This window comes from Nerophis lumbriciformis, linkage group LG13 (genome assembly GCF_033978685.3).
Source record: "Nerophis lumbriciformis linkage group LG13, RoL_Nlum_v2.1, whole genome shotgun sequence".
In the NCBI taxonomy this organism is placed as follows: Eukaryota; Metazoa; Chordata; class Actinopteri; order Syngnathiformes; family Syngnathidae; genus Nerophis; species Nerophis lumbriciformis.
The window spans coordinates 7654572-7677424 of NC_084560.2; the positions used below are offsets into that span (position 1 = coordinate 7654572).

The following is a 22853-nucleotide window of genomic DNA, read 5'->3' on the forward strand; positions in this document are numbered from 1 at the left end:
CACATTAGCACAACACAATAGCACAACACATTAGCACAACACATTAGCACAACACAATAGCACAACACTTTAGCACAACACATTAGCACAACACATTAACACAACACATTAACACAACACATTAGCACAATACATTAACACAACACAATAGCACAACACATTAACACAACACATTAGCACAACACATTAGCACAACACATTAGCACAACACGTTAGCACAACACGTTAGCACAACACTTTAGCACAACAGATTAGCACAACACAATAACACAACACATTAGCACAACACAATAGCACAACACATTAGCACAACCCAATAGCACAACACGTTAGCACAACACAATAGCACAACACATTAGCACAACATGTTAGCACAACACATTAGCACAACACAATAGCACAACACTTTAGCACAACACATTAGCACAACACATTAACACAACACATTAACACAACACATTAGCACAATAATTAGCACAACACATTAGCACAACACATTAACACAACACAATAGCACAACACATTAACACAACACATTAGCACAACACGTTAGCACAACACGTTAGCACAACACTTTAGCACAACAGATTAGCACAACACAATAACACAACACATTAGCACAACACAATAGCACAACACCATAGCACAACACATTAGCACAACCCAATAGCACAACACGTTAGCACAACACAATAGCACAACACATTAGCACATCATGTTAGCACAACACATTAGCACAACACATTAGCACAACACATTAACACATTAGCACAACACATTAGCACAACAAAATAGCACAACACTTTTTGCACAACACAATAGCACAACACATTAGCACAACACAATAACACAACACATTAGCACAACACAATAGCACAACACATTAGCACAACCCAATAGCACAACACGTTAGCACAACACAATAGCACAACACATTAGCACAACATGTTAGCACAACACATTAGCACAACACAATAGCACAACACTTTAGCACAACACATTAGCACAACACATTAACACAACACATTAACACAACACATTAGCACAATAATTAGCACAACACATTAGCACAACACATTAACACAACACAATAGCACAACACATTAACACAACACATTAGCACAACACGTTAGCACAACACGTTAGCACAACACTTTAGCACAACAGATTAGCACAACACAATAACACAACACATTAGCACAACACAATAGCACAACACCATAGCACAACACATTAGCACAACCCAATAGCACAACACGTTAGCACAACACAATAGCACAACACATTAGCACATCATGTTAGCACAACACATTAGCACAACACATTAGCACAACACATTAACACATTAGCACAACACATTAGCACAACAAAATAGCACAACACTTTTTGCACAACACAATAGCACAACACATTAGCACAACACAATAGCACAACACTTTAGCACAACACATTAGCACAACACATTAGCACAACACAATAGCACAACACATTAGCACATTCCAATAGCACAACACATTAGCACAACACATTAGCACAACACGTTAGCACAACACATTAGCACAACACAATAGCACAACACTTTAGCACAACACATTAGCACAACACATTAACACAATACATTAGCACAACACATTAGCACAACACATTAACACAACACAATAGCACAACACATTAACACAACACATTAGCACAACACGTTAGCACAACACGTTAGCACAACACTTTAGCACAACAGATTAGCACAACACAATAACACAACACATTAGCACAACACAATAGCACAACACCATAGCACAACACATTAGCACAACCCAATAGCACAACACGTTAGCACAACACAATAGCACAACACATTAGCACAACATGTTAGCACAACACATTAGCACAACACATTAGCACAACACATTAACACATTAGCACAACATATTAGCACAACACATTAGCACAACAAAATAGCACAACACTTTTTCCACAACACAATAGCACAACACATTAGCACAACACAATAGCACAACACTTTAGCACAACACATTAGCACAATACATTAGCACAACACATTAACACAACACATTAGCACAACACATTAGCACAACACATTAACACAACACAACACATTAGCACAACACAATAGCACAACACACTAGCACAACACATTAACACAACACAACACATTAGCACAACACATTAGCACGTGCAAACCCAAATGATGAGTTCCCATGTTTTGCACTGTCTGTCCATGTGAATCTTTTAATCCTGTCCAGAGACTGGACCGGCCGGCTCAGGTTCCCCAGGCGCTCCTCGCCTTAATCCTGGACTTAGACAGCAAAGAAGAGCGGCAGCGTGGGACTGGTGGGCGTGGCCTGGGGGGCGGAGCTTAAATACCTGCAGGAGGCCAGGATGTTGACACTCACCTGAGGCAGCGCAGATGTGGCTGACAGTCTGAGGAGAAGAAGAAGAGAGAAGTGTTAGTGTGGAGGAGACAAGAGGAGAGGAGAGGAGAGGATGCAAGGAAAGACCCAGTGAAAGATCACCTGGAGGACCTGGAACGTTCTAGTCAGGTTCTAGTCAGGTTCTAGTCAGGTTCTAGTCAGGTTCTACTCAGGTTCTAGTCAGAATCTAGACAGGTTGTAGTCAGGTTCCAGTCAGAATCTAGACAGGTTGTAGTCAGGTTCCAGTCAGGTTCTAGTCTGGTTGTAGTCAGGTTGTAGTCAGTTCTAGTCAGGTTGTAGGGTTAGGGTTAGTCAGGTTGTAGTCAGGACTTGAGATGTCTTGTCAGGCCTTCTGTGGCGACTCCTACCCTCCTCTGTCAGCAGACGTGTCTTCTCTGCCCGTCTTCATGCAGCACACTTCTGCAAGCCACGACTGCCTGCCAGCCTCCTCACACGCTCACAGCATGGTGTCGGCAGGTAAGCACACCTGACTCTCTGCAGGTAAGCACACCTGACTGCTGAGTCCTGATGGCTCTCCTCCACACTTGTGTGTTATTAAGACAATAACACACAATTGTGTTGTTAAGGCAGTAACATAGAATTGTGTTGTTAAGAAAGAAACACACAATTGTGTGTTATTTTAGTTGTGTGTTATCAAAACAATAACTTACAATTGTGTTATTAAAACAATCTCACACTATTGTGTTGTTAGAACAATAACACATAATTGTGTTATTAAAACAGTAACACATAATTGTGTTGTTAAGACAGTAACACACAATTGTGTGTTATTTTAATTGTGTGTTATTAAAACAATTACTTACAATTGTGTTACGAAAACAATAACACTCAATTATGTTGTTAAGACAATAACACACAATTACATGCATATGTATGTAATAGTGTGTTATTGTGTGTTATTGTCTTAACAACATAATTGTGTGTTATTGTCTCAACAACACAATTGTGTTATTGAGACAATAACACACAATTATGTTGTTAAGACAATAACACACAGTTGTGTTGTTAAGACAATAACACACAATAACACACTATTACATACATATGCATGTAATTGTGTGTTGTTTTAATCGTGTGTTATCAAAACAATAACTTACAATTGTGTTACTAAAACAATAACACTCAATTATGTTATTAAGACAATAACACACAATTACATGCATATGTATGTAATTGTGTGTTATTGTGTGTTATAATTTTAACAACTTAATTGTGTGTTATTGTCTTAACAATACAATTGTGTTTTTGAGACAATAACACACAATTATGTTGTTAAGACAATAACACACAATTGTGTCATTAAGACAGTAACACACAATTGTGTTACTAAGACAATAACACACAATTGTGTCATTAAGACAGTAACACACAATTGTGTTATTAAGACAATAACACACAATTGTGTCATTAAGACAGTAACACACAATTGTGTCGTTAAGACAAAAACACACAATTGTGTTGTTAAGACAATAACACAAAATTCTGTTGTTAAGACAATAACACACAATTGTGTTTTATTAAGACAATAACACACAATTGTGTTATTAAGACAATAACAAACAAGTGTGTTTTATTAAGACAATAACACATAATTGTGTTATTAAGACAATAACAAACAAGTGTGTTTTATTAAGACAATAACGCACAACTGTGTTGTTAAGACATTAACACACAATTGTGTTGTTAGGACAATGACACACAATTGTGTGTTATTTTAGTTGTGTGTTATCAGAACAATAACTTACAATTGTGTTATTAAAACAATCTCACACTGTTGTGTTTTTAGAACAATAACACATAATTGTGTTATTAAGACAGTAACACACAATTGTGTTGTTAAGACAGTAACACACAATTGTGTGTTATTTTAATTGTGTGTTATTAAAACAATTACTTACAATTGTGTTACGAAAACAATAACACTCAATTATGTTGTTAAGACAATAACACACAATTACATGCATATGTATGTAATAGTGTGTTATTGTGTGTTATTGTCTTAACAACATAATTGTGTGTTATTGTCTCAACAACACAATTGTGTTATTGAGACAATAACACACAATTATGTTGTTAAGACAATAACACACAATTGTGTCATTAAGACAATAACAAACAAGTGTGTGTTGTTAAGACAATAACACACCGTTGTGTTGTTAAGACAAGGATATAGAATTGTGTTATTAAGACAGTAACACACAATTGTGTGTTGTTTTAATCGTGTGTTATCAAAACAATAACTTACAATTGTGTTATTAAAACAATAACACACAATTATGTTGTTAAGACAAAAACACACAATTACATGCATATGTATGTAATTGTGTGTTATTGTCTTTACAACTTAATTGTGTGTTATTGTCTCAACAACACAATTGTGTGTTATCGTTTTAACAACTTAATTGTGTGTTATTGTCTTAACAATACAATTGTGTTTTTGAGACAATAACACACAATTATGTTGTTAAGACAATAACACACAATTGTGTCATTAAGACAGTAACACACAATTGTGTTACTAAGACAATAACACACAATTGTGTCATTAAGACAGTAACACACAATTGTGTCGTTAAGACAGAAACACACAATTGTGTTGTTAAGACAATAACACACAATTGTGTTTTATTAAGACAATAACACACAATTGTGTTATTAAGACAATAACAAACAAGTGTGTTTTATTAAGACAATAACACACAATTGTGTTTTATTAAGACAATAACACACAATTGTGTTATTAAGACAATAATTTACAATTGTGTGTTGTTTTAATTGTGTGTTATCAAAACAATAATTTACAATTGTGTTATTAAAACAATACCAAACTATTGTGTTGTTAAAACAATAACACCGAATTGTGTTATTAAGACAGTAACACACATTTGTGTTATTAAAACAGTAACACACAATTGTATTGTTAAGACAGTAACACACGATTGTGTGTTATTTTAAATGTGTGTTATTAAAACATTTACTTACAATTGTGTTACGACAAAAATAACACACAATTATGTTGTTAAGACAATAACACACAATTGCATGCATATGTATGTAATAGTGTGTTATTGTGTGTTATTGTCTTAACAACATAATTGTGTGTTATTGTCTCAACAACACAATTGTGTGTTATCGTTTTAACAACTTAATTGTGTGTTATTGTCTTAACGATACAATTGTGTTATTGAGACAATAACACACAATTACGTTGTAAAGACAATAACACACAATTGTGTCGTTAAGACAGTAACACACAATTGTGTTAAGACAATAACACATGATTGTGTCATTAAGACAGTAACACACAATTGTGTTATTAAGACAGTAACACACAATTGTGTTATTAAGACAGTAACACACAATTGTGTTGTTAAGACAATAACACACAATTGTGTTGTTAAGACAATAACACACACTTGTGTTTTATTAAGACAATAACACACAATTGTGTTATTAAGACAATAACAAACAAGTGTGTTTTATTAAGACAATAACACACAATTGTGTTTTATTAAGACAATAACACACAATTGTGTTATTAAGACAATAATTTACAATTGTGTGTTGTTTTAATTGTGTGTTATCAAAACAATAATTTACAATTGTGTTATTAAAACAATACCAAACTATTGTGTTGTTAAAACAATAACACCGAATTGTGTTATTAAGACAGTAACACACAATTGTGTTATTAAAACAGTAACACACAATTGTATTGTTAAGACAGTAACACACGATTGTGTGTTATTTTAAATGTGTGTTATTAAAACATTTACTTACAATTGTGTTACGACAAAAATAACACACAATTTTGTTGTTAAGACAATAACACACAATTGCATGCATATGTATGTAATAGTGTGTTATTGTGTGTTATTGTCTTAACAACCTAATTGTGTGTTATTGTCTCAACAACACAATTGTGTGTTATCGTTTTAACAACTTAATTGTGTGTTATTGTCTTAACAATACAATTGTGTTTTTGAGACAATAACACACAATTATGTTGTTAAGACAATAACACACAATTACGTTGTTAAGACAATAACACACAATTGTGTCGTTAAGACAGTAACACACAATTGTGTTAAGACAATAACACACGATTGTGTCATTAAGACAGTAACACACAATTGTGTTAAGACAGTAACACACAATTGTGTCGTTAAGACAGAAACACACAATTGTGTTGTTAAGACAATAACACACAATTGTGTTGTTAAGACAATTACACACAATTGTGTTTTATTAAGACAATAACACACAATTGTGTTATTAAGACAATAACAAACAAGTGTGTTTTATTAAGACAATAACACACAATTGTGTTTTATTAAGGCAATAACACACAATTGTGTTATTAAGACAATAACACACAATTGTGTTATTAAGACAATAACAAACAAGTGTGTTTTATTAAGACAATAACACACAAGTGTGTTTTATTAAGACAGTAACACACAATTGTGTTATTAAAACAGTAACACACAATTATGTTGTTAAGACGGTAACACACGATTGTGTGTTATTTTAATTGTGTGTTATTAAAACAATAACACACAATTATGTTGTTAAAACAATAACACAGAATTACATACATATGTATGTAATTGTGTGTTATTGTGTGTTATTGTCTTAACAACACAATTGTGTGTTGTTGTCTCAACAACACAATTGTGTGTTATCGTTTTAACAACTTAATTGTGTGTTATTGTCTTAACAACACAATTTGTTATTGAGACAATAACACACAAATATGTTGTTAAGACAATAACACACAATTACATGCATATGTATGTAATTGTGTGTTATTGTCTTTACAACTTAATTGTGTGTTATTGTCTCAACAACACAATTGTGTGTTATCGTTTTAACAACTTAATAGTGTGTTATTGTCTAAACAATACAATTGTGTTTTTGAGACAATAACACACAATTATGTTGTTAAGACAATAACACACAATTGTGTCATTAAGACAGTAACACACAATTGTGTTACTAAGACAATAACACACAATTGTGTCATTAAGACAGTAACACACAATTGTGTCGTTAAGACAGAAACACACAATTGTGTTGTTAAGACAATAACACACAATTGTGTTTTATTAAGACAATAACACACAATTGTGTTATTAAGACAATAACAAACAAGTGTGTTTTATTAAGACAATAACACACAATTGTGTTTTATTAAGACAATAACACACAATTGTGTTATTAAGACAATAATTTACAATTGTGTGTTGTTTTAATTGTGTGTTATCAAAACAATAATTTACAATTGTGTTATTAAAACAATACCAAACTATTGTGTTGTTAAAACAATAACACCGAATTGTGTTATTAAGACAGTAACACACATTTGTGTTATTAAAACAGTAACACACAATTGTATTGTTAAGACAGTAACACACGATTGTGTGTTATTTTAAATGTGTGTTATTAAAACATTTACTTACAATTGTGTTACGACAAAAATAACACACAATTATGTTGTTAAGACAATAACACACAATTGCATGCATATGTATGTAATAGTGTGTTATTGTGTGTTATTGTCTTAACAACCTAATTGTGTGTTATTGTCTCAACAACACAATTGTGTGTTATCGTTTTAACAACTTAATTGTGTGTTATTGTCTTAACAATACAATTGTGTTTTTGAGACAACACACAATTACGTTGTTAAGACAATAACACACAATTGTGTCATTAAGACAGTAACACACAATTGTGTTATTAAGACAGTAACACACAATTGTGTCGTTAAGACAGTAACACAATTGTGTTATTAAGACAGTAACACACAATTGTGTCGTTAAGACAGAAACACACAATTGTGTTGTTAAGACAATAACACACAATTGTGTTGTTAAGACAATAACATACAATTGTGTTTTATTAAGACAATAACACACAATTGTGTTATTAAGACAATAACAAACAAGTGTGTTTTATTAAGACAATAACACACAATTGTGGTTTATTAAGGCAATAACACACAATTGTGTTATTAAGACAGTAACACACAATTGTGTCGTTAAGACAGTAACACAATTGTGTTATTAAGACAGTAACACACAATTGTGTCGTTAAGACAGTAACACACAATTGTGTTGTTAAGACAATAACACACAATTGTGTTGTTAAGACAATAACATACAATTGTGTTTTATTAAGACAAAAACACACAATTGTGTTATTAAGACAATAACAAACAAGTGTGTTTTATTAAGACAATAACACACAATTGTGGTTTATTAAGGCAATAACACACAATTGTGTTATTCAGACAATAACACACAAGTGTGTTATTAAGATAATAACACACAATTGTGTTTTATTAAGACAATAACACACAATTGTTTTATTAAGACAATAACACAATTGTGTTGTTAAGAAAATAACACACAGTTGTGTTATTAAGACAATAACACACAGTTGTGTTATTAAGACAATAACACACAATTGTGTTTTATTAAGACAATAACACACAATTGTGTTAAGACAATAACACACAATTGAGTTGTTAAGACAATAACACACAATTGTGTCATTAAGACAGTAACACACAATTGTGTTATTAAGACAGTAACACACAATTGTGTCGTTAAGACAGTAACACAATTGTGTTATTAAGACAGTAACACACAATTGTGTCGTTAAGACAGAAACATACAATTGTGTTGTTAAGACAATAACACACAATTGTGTTGTTAAGACAATAACATACAATTGTGTTTTATTAAGACAATAACACACAATTGTGTTATTAAGACAATAACAAACAAGTGTGTTTTATTAAGACAATAACACACAATTGTGGTTTATTAAGGCAATAACACACAATTGTGTTATTCAGACAATAACACACAAGTGTGTTATTAAGATAATAACACACAATTGTGTTTTATTAAGACAATAACACACAATTGTTTTATTAAGACAATAACACAATTGTGTTGTTAAGAAAATAACACACAGTTGTGTTATTAAGACAATAACACACAGTTGTGTTATTAAGACAATAACACACAATTGTGTTAAGACAATAACACACAATTGAGTTGTTAAGACAATAACAAACAAGTGTGTTTTATTAAGACAATAACACACAATTGTGTTTTATTAAGACAATAACACACAATTGTGTTTTATTAAGACAATAACACACAATTGTGCTATTAACACAATAACACACAATTGTGTTATTAAGACAATTACAAACAAGTGTGTTTTATTAAGACAATAACACACAATTGTGTTTTATTAAGACAATAACGCACAATTGTGTTATTAAGACAATAACAAACAAGTGTGTTTTATTAAGACAATAACACACAATTGTGTTGTTAAGGCAACAACATATAATTGTGTCATTGATACAGTAACACACAATTGTGTGTTATTTTAATTGTGTGTTATCAAAACCATAACTTACAATTGTGTTATTCAAACAATACCACACTATTGTGTTGTTAAAACAATAACACAGAAATGTGTTAAGACAGTAACACACAATTGTGTGTTATTAAAACAGCAACACACAATTGTGTTGTTAAGACAGTAACACACGAGTGTGTGTTATTTTAATTGTGTGTTATTAAAACAATAACACACGATTATGTTGTTAAGACAATAACACAATTGTGTGTTGTTGTCTCAACAACACAATTGTGTGTTATCGTTTTAACAACTTAATTGTGTGTTATTGTCTTAACAATACAATTGTGTTATTGAGACAATAACACACAATTATGTTGTTAAGACAATAACACACAATTACATACATATGTATGTAATTGTGTGTTATTGTCTTAACAACACAATTGTATGTTACTGTCTTAATGACATAATTGTGTGTTATTGTCCTAACAATACAATTGTGTTATTGAGAAAATAACACACAATTGTGTTATTAAGACAATAACACACAATTGTGCTATTAAGACAGTAACACACAATTATGTCATTAAGACAGTAACACACAATTGTGTTATTAAGACAGTAACATACAATTGTGTCATTAAGACAGTAACACACAATTGTTTTGTTAAGAAAATAACACACAATTGTGTTGTTAAGACAATAATACATAATTGTGTCATTAAGAAAATAACACAACATTGTGTTGTTAAGACAATAACACAATTGTGTCATTAAGACAGTAACACACAATTGTGTCATTAAGACAGTAACACACAATTGTGTTGTTAAGACAATAACACACAATTGTGTTGTTAAGACAATAACAAATAATTGTGTCATTAAGACAATAGCACACAATTGTGTCATTAAGACAGTAACACACAATTGTGTCGTTAAGACAGTAACACACAATTGTGTCATTAACACAATAACACACAATTGTGTCATTAAGACAGTAACACACAATTGTGTCATTAAGACAGTAACACACAATTGTGTCATTGAGACAGTAACACACAATTGTGTTATTGAGACAATAACACACAATTGTGTCATTAAGACAGTAGCACACAATTGTGTCATTAAGACAGTAACACACAATTGTGTCATTGAGACAGTAACACACAATTGTGTTATTGAGACAATAACACACAATTGTGTCATTAAGACAGTAGCACACAATTGTGTCATTAAGACAGTAACACACAATTGTGTCATTAAGACAGTAACACACAATTGTGTCGTTAAGACAATAGCACACAATTGTGTCATTAAGACAGTAACACACAATTGTGTCATTAAGACAGTAACACACAATTGTGTCATTAAGACAGTAACACACAATTGTGTCGTTAAGACAATAACACACAATTGTTTTGTTAAGACAATAACACACAATTGTGTCATTAAGACAATAACACACAATTGTGTCATTAAGACAGTAACACACCATTGTGTGTTATTTTAATTGTGTGTTATTAAAACAATAACTTACAATTGTGGTATGAAAACAATAACACGCAATTGTGTTGTTAAGACAATAACACACAATCGTGTTGTTAAGACAATAACACACAATCGTGTTGTTAAGACAATAACACACAATTATGTCATTAAGTCAATAACACACAATTGTGTCATTAAGACAGTAACACACAATTGTGTTGTTAGGACAATAACACACAATTATGTTGTTAAGACAATAACACAAAGTTGTGTTGTTAAGACAATAACACACAATTTGGTTGATAAGACAATAACACACAATCGTGTTGTTACGACGATAACACACAAATGTGTTGTTAGGACAATAAAACACAACTGTGTCATTTAGACAGTAACACACAATTGTGTCATTACGACAGTAACACACAATTGTGTCATTAAGACAGTAACACAATTGTGTCGTTAAGACAGTAACACACAATTGTGTCGTTAAGACAGTAACACACAATTGTGTCATTAAGACAATAACACAATTGTGTCATTAAGACAATAACACAATTGTGTCATTAAGACAGTAACACACAATTGTGTCATTAAGACAATAACACAATTGTGTCATTAAGACAGTAACACACAATTGTGTCGTTAAGACAGTAACACAAAATTGTGTCGTTAAGACAGTAACACACAATTGTGTCATTAAGACAGTAACACAATCGTGTCGTTAAGACAGTAACACACAATTGTGTCATTAAGACAGTAACACAATTGTGTCATTAAGACAGTAACACACAATTGTGTCATTAAGACAGTAACACACAATTGTGTTGTTAAGACAATAACACACAATTATGTCATTAAGACAGTAACACACAATTGTGTCATTAAGACAGTAACACACAATTGTGTTGTTAAGACAATAACACACAATTATGTCATTAAGACAGTAACACACAATTGTGTCATTAAGACAGTAACACAATTGTGTCGTTAAGACAGTAACACACAATTGTGTCATTAAGACAGTAACACACAATTGTGTCATTAAGACAATAACACACAATTGTGTCATTAAGACAATAACACACAATTCTGTCATTAAGACAGTAACACACAATTGTGTCGTTAAGACAATAGCACACAATTGTGTCATTAAGACAGTAACACACAATTGTGTCATTAACACAATAACACACAATTGTGTCATTAAGACAGTAACACACAATTGTGTCATTAACACAGTAACACACAATTGTGTCATTAAGACAGTAACACACAATTGTGTCGTTAAGACAATAGCACACAATTGTGTCATTAAGACAGTAACACACAATTGTGTCATTAACACAATAACACACAATTGTGTCATTAAGACAGTAACACACAATTGTGTCATTAACACAGTAACACACAATTGTGTCATTAAGACAGTAACACACAATTGTGTTATTGAGACAATAACACACAATTGTGTCATTAAGACAGTAACACACAATTGTGTCATTAAGACAGTAACACACAATTGTGTCATTAAGACATTAACACACAATTGTGTCATTAACACAATAACACACAATTGTGTCATTAAGACAGTAACACACAATTGTGTCATTAATACAGTAACACACAATTGTGTCATTAATACAGTAACACACAATTGTGTCATTAATACAGTAACATACAATAAGGTCCCAAAGAACCTGAGCTGAGTGCTGATGCATTGTGGGATATGTCGTTTATAGGAAAAGACGAACATCGCACACTTTTAGCGAAGATGTGGATAAATAGTGATGACAACGTGTGTGTGTGTGTGTGTGTGTGTGTGTGTGTGTGTGTGTGTGTGTGTGTGTGTGTGTGTGTGTGTGTGTGTGTCTTGCAGTATCTTCTGGGCTGTCCCTCAGTCAGTCTGCCAAACGTCCTCAGATGCAACTGGCCTCCTCGTCCTTGGCAAACAGTCTAGGCTCCGCCCCCCACAGCCTGCACTACCCCGTCACACCGTGTCACTATAGCAACCAGCAGACCGCCTACGGTATCATGGCAGGTACCGTATCACACTCACTTCATACTTGCAGTATACTCAGTGTATTGTCACTTCATACTTGTAGTATACTCAGTGTATTGTCACTTCACACTTGTAGTATACTCAGTGTATTGTCACTTCATACTTGTAGTATACTCAGTGTATTGTCACGTCATACTTGTAGTATACTCAGTGTATTGTCACTTCATACTTGTAGTATACTCAGTGTATTGTCACTTCATACTTGTAGTATACTCAGTGTAATGTCACTTCATACTTGTAGTATACTCAGTGTATTGTCACTTCATACTTGTAGTATACTCAGTGTAATGTTACTTCATACTTGTAGTATACTCAGTATATTGTCACTTCATACTTGTAGTATACTCAGTGTATTGTCACTTCATACTTGTAGTATACTCAGCGTATAGTCACTTCATACTTGTAGTATACTCAGTGTATCGTCACTTCATACTTGTAGTATACTCAGTGTATTGTCACTTCATACTTGTAGTATACTCAGTGTATTGTCGCTTCATACTTGCAGTATACTCAGTGTATTGTCACGTCATACTTGTAGTATACTCAGTGTATTGTCACTTCATACTTGTAGTATACTCAGTGTATTGTCACGTCATACTTGTAGTATACTCAGTGTATTGTCACTTCATACTTGTAGTATACTCAGTGTATTGTCACGTCATACTTGTAGTATACTCAGTGTATTGTCACTTCATACTTGTAGTATACTCAGTGTATTGTCACTTCACACTTGTAGTATACTCAGTGCATTGTCACTTCATACTTGTAGTATACTCAGTGTATTGTCACTTCACACTTGTAGTATACTCAGTGTATTGTCACTTCATACTTGTAGTATACTCAGTGTATTGTCACTTCATACTTGTAGTATACTCAGTGTATTGTCACTTCACACTTGTAGTATACTCAGTGTATTGTCACTTCACACTTGTAGTATACTCAGTGTATTGTCACTTCATACTTGTAGTATACTCAGTGTATTGTCACTTCACACTTGTAGTATACTCAGTGTGTTGTCACTTCATACTTGTAGTATACTCAGTGTATTGTCACTTCATACTTGTAGTATACTCAGTGTATTGTCACTTCACACTTGTAGTATACTCAGTGTATTGTCACTTCATACTTGTAGTATACTCAGTGTATTGTCACTTCATACTTGTAGTATACTCAGTGTATTGTCACTTCATACTTGTAGTATACTCAGTGTATTGTCACGTCATACTTGTAGTATACTCAGTGTATTGTCACTTCATACTTGTAGTATACTCAGTGTATTGTCACTTCATACTTGTAGTATACTCAGTGTATTGTCACTTCATACTTGTAGTATACTCAGTGTATTGTCACGTCATACTTGTAGTATACTCAGTGTATTGTCACGTCATACTTGTAGTATACTCAGTGTATTGTCACTTCACACTTGTAGTATACTCAGTGTATTGTCACTTCATACTTGTAGTATACTCAGTGTATTGTCACTTCACACTTGTAGTATACTCAGTGTATTGTCACTTCATACTTGTAGTATACTCAGTGTATTGTCACTTCATACTTGTAGTATACTCAGTGTATTGTCACGTCATACTTGTAGTATACTCAGTGTATTGTCACTTCACACTTGTAGTATACTCAGTGTATTGTCACTTCATACTTGTAGTATACTCAGTGTATTGTCACTTCATACTTGTAGTATACTCAGTGTAATGTCACTTCATAATTGTAGTATACTCAGTGTATTGTCACGTCATACTTGTAGTATACTCAGTGTATTGTCACTTCACACTTGTAGTGTACTAGAATATTTTAAGTGTATAAGGGTTAGAATTGTGCAATTCAATACATTTTTTTTAATTCTATATTAATTATTATTATTTTGTAAATATAAATAAATTATATAAAATATATGATTATTGTGATAAAACAATTGTGTATTTATTGTTTGAAAACAATATTCATCATTGTTACATTTTGTAAACATAAATGCATTTCAAATTTACAACTTTTAAAATTTAATAAATTGTGCAATTAATTTTTCAAAAAGGTTATATCCATCTTTATTTTTTAAAATAGAAATACGTAAAATATAATTAAATTCAAAACATGTCATTAGTGTGATAATACATTTATGTAAATATTGTTTTAAAGGCAATAATCATCATTGTTACATTTTCTAAAACTAAATGCATGAAATAAAAATTAATTTAAAAAAATATTGTCGTGATAATAAAATTGTGCAATTAAATAAATTTAAAATGTTTTTTAATTATCATTGTTATTTAAATATTTATTTAAATATATTTAAATATAAATACATTAAATTATATTACATGAAAATACAATTGTCCAATTCATTACATTTTCAAAAAGGTGTTACCCATCATTGCTCATTTTAAAGAAATACATAAAATAAAGTTTGATTATTAAAATATTTTAAGTGTAAAATGGTTAGAATTGTGCAATTAAATACACTTTTAAAAAAGGCTATAAGTAGTTATCTTTATCTAAATACTTCAATTGGAATTCAATGCATGCAATTAGTTATTTAGTGTAAAATGATGAAGCAATTCCTGAAGGAATTGTGTGTGAATGCTCCAATGCTGAAGTTGAACCGAAATCCTGGAATTTTTTTTTAGAATTGTTGAAGTAGAGCACAGAATTCCCTAAACAGGCTTAATATTTTGAAGTTGGAACGGTTTGAATCAGATGAAAAATGTTGGAGTTGTGGAAGTTTGAAGAATGTCTCATTCATTTCAATGGCAATTGCCCCAAAATGTGGGAATTTCGGGAAAAGCTGGAATTTTTTTGAAAATGGTAAAAAAAAAGCCTTGAATGTTCTGAATGAGTTGAAATGGTTGCTGTTGGAATTTTTCAAATCGGTCAAGAAATGTTGAAGTAGTACCATGTTGAATTAAGAAATGGTATTACGGAATTCCTGGAATTTCGGGAAAACCGAGAATGTTTCCAGTTCAAAAAACAACTTTGTTTTTTGTCCTGTTTAAGAGGAATGTTTTGACAGTAAGACGGTTGAAGTGGGTTGAAAAATGTGGAAGGAGTAGTCAACAGAAAAAAGGGTTTTGGAAAACCAGGAATCCTGGAAAATTCTGGAATTTTTCTTTACTTGGAAAAATGATAGTTTGAATGTCCAGGGTGAGTGGAATATGTTGAAGATGGAATGGTTTGGATCGGTAGAAAAATGTGGAAATGATGGAAGTTTGAAAAATGGCCAATTCATTTTGAATGGGAAAAATGTCCCGGAAAACCTGGAATTCTGGGAAATGTAGGAATTTTTTGAATTTGTCAAGGGAAAGCCCGCCATTCCCGAATAGGCTGAGCAGTTTAAAGTTTGAATTGGGTGAAAAATGTGGGAGTTGTGGAAGTTTGAAGAATGTCCCATTGTTTTCAATGGGAATTTCCCCAAAATGTGGGAATGTCAGGAAAAGCTGGAATTTTTTTTTAAATGGCAACAAACGTGAATGTTCTGAATGAGTTGAAATGGTTGCTGTTGGAATTTTTCAAATCGGTCAATAAATGTTGAAGTAGTAACATGTTGAATTGAGAAATTGTATTACGAGATTCCTGGAATTTCGGGAAAACCGGGAATTTTTTCAGTTCAAAAAACAACCTTGTTTTTTGTCCTGTTTAAGAGGAATGTTTTGACAGTAGAACGGTTGAAGTGGGTTGGAAAATGTGAAAGGAGTAATCGCCAGAAAAAAGGGTGGAAATAGGGCTTTGGAAAACTAGGAATCCTGGAAAATCCTGGAAAAATTTTTTAACTTGTAAAAATTATAGTTTGAATTTCCAGGATGAGTGGAATATTTTGAAGGTGGAATGGTTTGATAGGTTAAAAATGTGGAAATGGTGGAAGTTTGAAAAATGGCCAATTTATTTTGAATGGGAAAAAATGTCCCGGAAAAATCTGGAATTCTGGGAAATCTGGGAATTTTTGGAATTTTTCAAGGGAAAGCCAGCCATTCCCGAATAGGATAAACAGTTGGAAGTTGGAACACTTTGAATCGGGTGAAAAATGTGGGAGTTGTGGAAGTTTGAAGAATGTCCTATTGATTTCAATGGGAATTTCCCCAAATTGTGGAAATTTCGGGAAAAACTGGAATTTTTTTAAAAATGGCAACAAACTTGAATTGTCTGAATGAGTTGAAATGGTTGCTGTTGGAATTTTTCAAATCAGTAAAGAAATGTTGAAGTAGTAACATGTTGAATTGAGAAATGGTATTATGGAATTCGTGGAATTTCGGGAAAACCGGGAATTTTTCCAGTTCAAAAAACAACTTTGTTTTTGTGTCCTGTTTAAGAGGAATGTTTTGACAGTAGAACAGTTGAAGTGGGTTGAAAAACGTGGAAGGAGTAGTCGCCAGAAAAAAGGGTGGAAATAGGGCTTTGGAAAACCAGGAATCCTGGAAAATCCTGGGATTTTTTTAACTTGAAAAAATTATAGTTTGAATTTCCAGGATAAGTGGAATATGTTGAAGGTGGAATAGTTTGAATCGGTAGAAAAATGTGGAAATGGTGTAAGTTTGAAAAATGGCCAATTCATTTTGAATGGGAAAAATGTCCCGGAAAACTTGAAATTCTGGGAAAACTGGGAATTTTTCCAGTTCAAAAAACAACTTTGTTTTTTGTCCTGTTTAAGAGGAATGTTTTGACAGTAGAACAGTTAAAGTGGGTTGAAAAATGTGGAAGGAGTAGTCGCCAGAAAAAAAGGTGGAAATAGCGCTTTGGAAAACCAGGAATCCTGGAAAATCCTGGGATTTTTTTAACTTGGAAAAATTATAGTTTTAATTTTCAGAATAAGTGGAATATGTTGAAGGTGGAATGGCTTGAATCGGTAGAAAAATGTGGAAATGGTGGAAGTTTGAAAAATGGCCAATTCATTTTGAATGGGAAAAATGTCCCGGAAAACTTGAAATTCTGGGAAAACTGGGAATTTTTCCAGTTCAAAAAACAACTTTGTTTTTTGTCCTGTTTAAGAGGAATGTTTTGACAGTAGAACAGTTAAAGTGGGTTGAAAAATGTGGAAGGAGTAGTCACCAGAAAAAAAGGTGGAAATAGCGCTTTGGAAAACCAGGAATCCTGGAAAATCCTGGGATTTTTTTTAACTTGGAAAAATTATAGTTTGAATTTCCAGGGTGAGTGGAATATGTTGAAGGTGAAATGATTTAAATAGGTTGAAAAATGTGGAAATGGTGGAAGTTTTAAAAATGGCCAACTCATTTTGAATGGGAAAAAATGTCCCGGAAAAATCTGGAATTCTGGGAAATCTGGGAATTTTTGGAATTTTTCAAGGGAAAGCCCGCCATTCCCGAATAGGATGAACAGTTGGAAGTTGGAACACTTTGAATCGGGTGAAAAATGTGGGAGTTGTGGAAGTTTGAAGAATGTCCTATTGATTTCAATGGGAATTTCCCCAAAATGTGGCAATTTCGGGAAAAACTGGAATTTTTTTTAAAATGGCAACAAACTTGAATTGTCTGTATGAGTTGAAAAGGTTGCTGTTGGAATTTTTCAAGTCAGTCGAGAAATGTTGAAGTAGTGACATGTTGAATTGAGAAATGGAATTCCTGGAATTTCGGGAAAACCGGGAATTTTTCCAGTTCAAAAAAATAATTGTTTGACCTGTTTAAGAGGAATGTTTTGACAGTAGAACGGTTGAAGTGGGTTGAAAAATGTGGAAGGAGTAGTCGACAGAAAAAAGGGTTTTGGAAAACCAGGAATTCTGGAAAATCCTGGATTTTTTTTTCACTTGGAAAAACGATAGTTTGAATTTCCAGGGTGAGTGGAATATGTTGAAGGTGGAATGGTTTGGATCTGTAGAACAATGTGGAAATGGTGTAAGTTTGAAAAATGGCCAATTCATTTTGAATGGGAAAAATTGTCCCGGCAAACCTGGAATTTTGGGAAATCTGGGAATTTTTGGAATTTTTCAAGGGAAAACCCGCCATTCCCGAATAGGTTGAACAGTTTGAAGTTGGAACGCTTTGAATCGGGTGAAAATGTGGGAGTTGTGGAAGTTTGAAGAATGTCCCATTGATTTCAATGGGAATTTCCCCAAAATGTGGGAATTTTTGAAAAAACTGGAAAAAAATTTGAAATGGCAACAAACTTGAATGGTCTGAATAAGTTGAAATGGTTGGTGTTGGAATTTTTCAAATCGGTCGAGAAATGTTGAAGTAGTAACATGTTGAATTGAGAAATGGTATTACGGAATTCCTAAAATTTCTGGAAAACCGGGAACTTTTCCAGTTCAAAAAACAACTTTGTTTTTTGTCCTGATTAAGAGGAATGTTTTGACAGTAGAACGGTTGAAGTGGGTTGAAAAATGGGAACGAAGTAGTCGACAGAAAAAAGGGTTTTGGAAAACCAGGTATTCTGGAAAATCCTGGAATTTGTTTTAACTTGGAAAAATTATAGTTTGAATTTCCAGGATGAGTGGAATGCGTTGAAGGTAGAATGGTTTAAATAGGTTAAAAAACGTGGAAATGGTGGAAGTTTTAAAAATGGCCAATTAATTTTGAATGGGAAAAAATGACCCCGGAAAACCTGGAGTTCTGGGAAATCTGGGAATTTGGGGAATTTTTCAAGGGAAATCCCGCCATTCCCGAATAGGCTGAACAGTTTGAAGTTGGAATGCTTTGAATCGGGTGAAAAATGTGGGAGTTGTGGAAGTTTGAAGATTGTCCCATTGATTTCAATGGGAATTTCCCAAAAATGTGGGAATTTCGGGAAAAGCTGGATTTTTTTAAAAATGGAAACAAACTTGAATGTTCTGAATGAGTTGAAATGGTTGGTGTTGGAATTTTTCCAAATCGGACGAGAAATGTTGAAGTAGTAACATGTTGAATTGAGAAATGGTATTACGGAATTCCTGGAATTTCGGGAAAACCGGGATTTTTTCTAGTTCAAAAAACAACTTCGTTTTTTGTCCTGATTAAGAGGAATGTTTTGACAGTAGAACGGTTGAAGTGGGTTGAAAAATGGGAAAGAAGTAGTCGACAGAAAAAAGGGTTTTGGAAAACCAGGTATTCTGGAAAATCCTGGAATTCTTTTTAACTTGGAAAAATTATAGTTTGAATTTCCAGGATGAGTGGAATGCGTTGAAGGTAGAATGGTTTAAATAGGTTAAAAAACGTGGAAATGGTGGAAGTTTTAAAAATGGCCAATTCATTTTGAATGGGAAAAAATGACCCCGGAAAACCTGGAGTTCTGGGAAAGCTGGGAATTTGGGGAATTTTTCAAGGGAAAACCCGCCATTCCCGAATAGGCTGAACAGTTTAAAGTTGGAATGCTTTGAATCGGGTGAAAAATGTGGGAGTTGTGGAAGTTTGAAGATTGTCCCATTGATTTCAATGGGAATTTCCCACAAATGTGGGAATTTCGGGAAAAGCTGGATTTTTTTTTTAAATGGAAACAAACTTGAATGTTCTGAATGAGTTGAAATGGTTGGTGTTGGAATTTTTCCAAATCGGTCGAGAAATGTTGAAGTAGTAACATGTTGAATTGAGAAATGGTATTACGGAATTCCTGGAATTTCGGGAAAACCGGGATTTTTTCTAGTTCAAAAAACAACTTTGTTTTTTGTCCTGATTAAGAGGAATGTTTTGACAGTAGAACGGTTGAAGTGGGTTGAAAAATGGGAAAGGAGTAGTCGACAGAAAAAAGGGTTTTGGAAAACCAGGTATTCTGGAAAATCCTGGAATTTTTTTGAACTTGGAAAAATGATAGTTTGAATTTCCAGAGTGAGTGGTATATGTTGAAGGTGGAATGGTTTGGATCAGTCGAAAAATTTGAAAATGGTGGAAGTTTGAAAAATGGCCAATTCATTTTGAATGGGAAAAATTGTCCCAGGAAACCTGGAATTCTGGGAAATTTAGGTATTTTTGGAATTTGTCAAAGGAAAGCCTGCCTTTCCCGAATAGGTTGAACAGTTTGAAGTTGAAACAGTTTTAATCTGATGAAAAATGTGGGAGTTGTGGAAGTTTGAAGAATGTCTTATTGATTTAAATGAGAATTTCCCCAAAAATGTGGGAATTTCGGGAAAATCTGGAATTTGTTTTTGAAATGGCAACAAACTTGAATGGTCTGAATGAGTTGAAATGGTTGCTGTTGGAATTTTTCAAATTGGTCGAGAAATGTTGAAGTAGTAACATGTTGAATTGAGAAATGGTATTACGCAATTCCTGGAATTTCGGGAAAACCGGGTATTTTTTTCAGTTCAAAAAACAACTTTTTTTTTTTCTTGTTTAAGAGGAATGTTTTGAAGGTGGAACGGTTGAAGTGGGTTGAAAAATGTGGAAGGAGTAATCGCCAGAAAAAAGGGTGGAAATAGCGCTTTGGAAAACCAGGAATCCTGGAAAATCCTGGAAATTATTTTAACTTGTAAAAATGATAGTTTGAATTTCCAGGATGAGTGGAATATTTTGAATGTGGGATGGTTTGAATAGGTTAAAAATGTGGAAATGGTGGAAGTTTGAAAAATGGCCAATTCATTTTGAATGGGAAAAATGTCCCGGAAAACCTGGAGTTCTGGGAAATCTGGGAATTTTTAGAATTTTTCAAAAGAAAGCCCACCATTCCCGAAAAGGCTGAACAGTTTAAAGTTAGAACGCTTTGAATCGGGTGAAAAATGTGGAAGGTGGAGCGCGCCAAAATCTGGAGAAGAAGAAGAAAGAGAAACCATATGTCTGTGAATGTTTTGGAGCATTCAGAATTATTTCATTGAAGTTATTTCATGATTTAATTAATGACGTATTTAAATAATTACTGGTGTCATGATTGGAATAAATCATGTTCACAATTTATTTGTTGACTTAATTATTTCACGAGTTAATGATTTATTTTTGATTTAATCAACATATTTAAATAATTACGTTTTTGTCATTAATCATGACATCAAAAAATTATCAAATAAATCTAATATTTATTTCATGATTTCGTCAATGACATCGTTAAATATTTAAATGTGTTGATAAATGAATAATAAAATCATGAAATCAATAATTAGTTCACAATTTAATTATTATCTATGATTGTTTGTTTTTTTTGTAAATATAAATACCTTAACTATAAATACATTCTATAAAATATTATTAGTGTGCTAATGAAATTGTGCAATTATTGTTTAAAGGCAATATTCATCATTGTTACATTTTTTTAAACATCAACGCATGAAATACAATTATAATAAAAAACATATTAGTGTGATAATATAATTGTGCAATCAAATACATTTTCAAAAAGGCTATTTCTATCTTTGTTTTTTGTTTTTAAATATAATTACATTAAATATTACATAAAAATAGTTATTTCAAAAAGGTCATCTCCACATTTTGTAGTTTTTTTTAAATATAAATACATGAAATATAATTAAATTCCCAACATATTTTATAAATAAATAAATCAATATTTTTAAAGGCAATATTCATCAGTGTTGCATTCTCTGAACATAA

The 22853-nt window shown here is 32.6% G+C and overlaps 1 protein-coding gene across 1 annotated transcript in view; it reads left to right on the forward strand.

Moving 5' to 3' along the window:
* Positions 1 to 2764: 2764 nt before the first annotated feature.
* Positions 2765 to 22853, forward strand: part of pou1f1 (POU class 1 homeobox 1) — a 41962-nt gene continuing 21873 nt past the window's right edge. Inside the window, exons 1-2 of the mRNA XM_061970641.1 lie at positions 2765 to 2906; positions 13207 to 13368. Coding sequence (XP_061826625.1) covers positions 2765 to 2906; positions 13207 to 13368 — 304 coding nt within the window. The remainder of the gene's footprint in view (positions 2907 to 13206; positions 13369 to 22853) is intronic.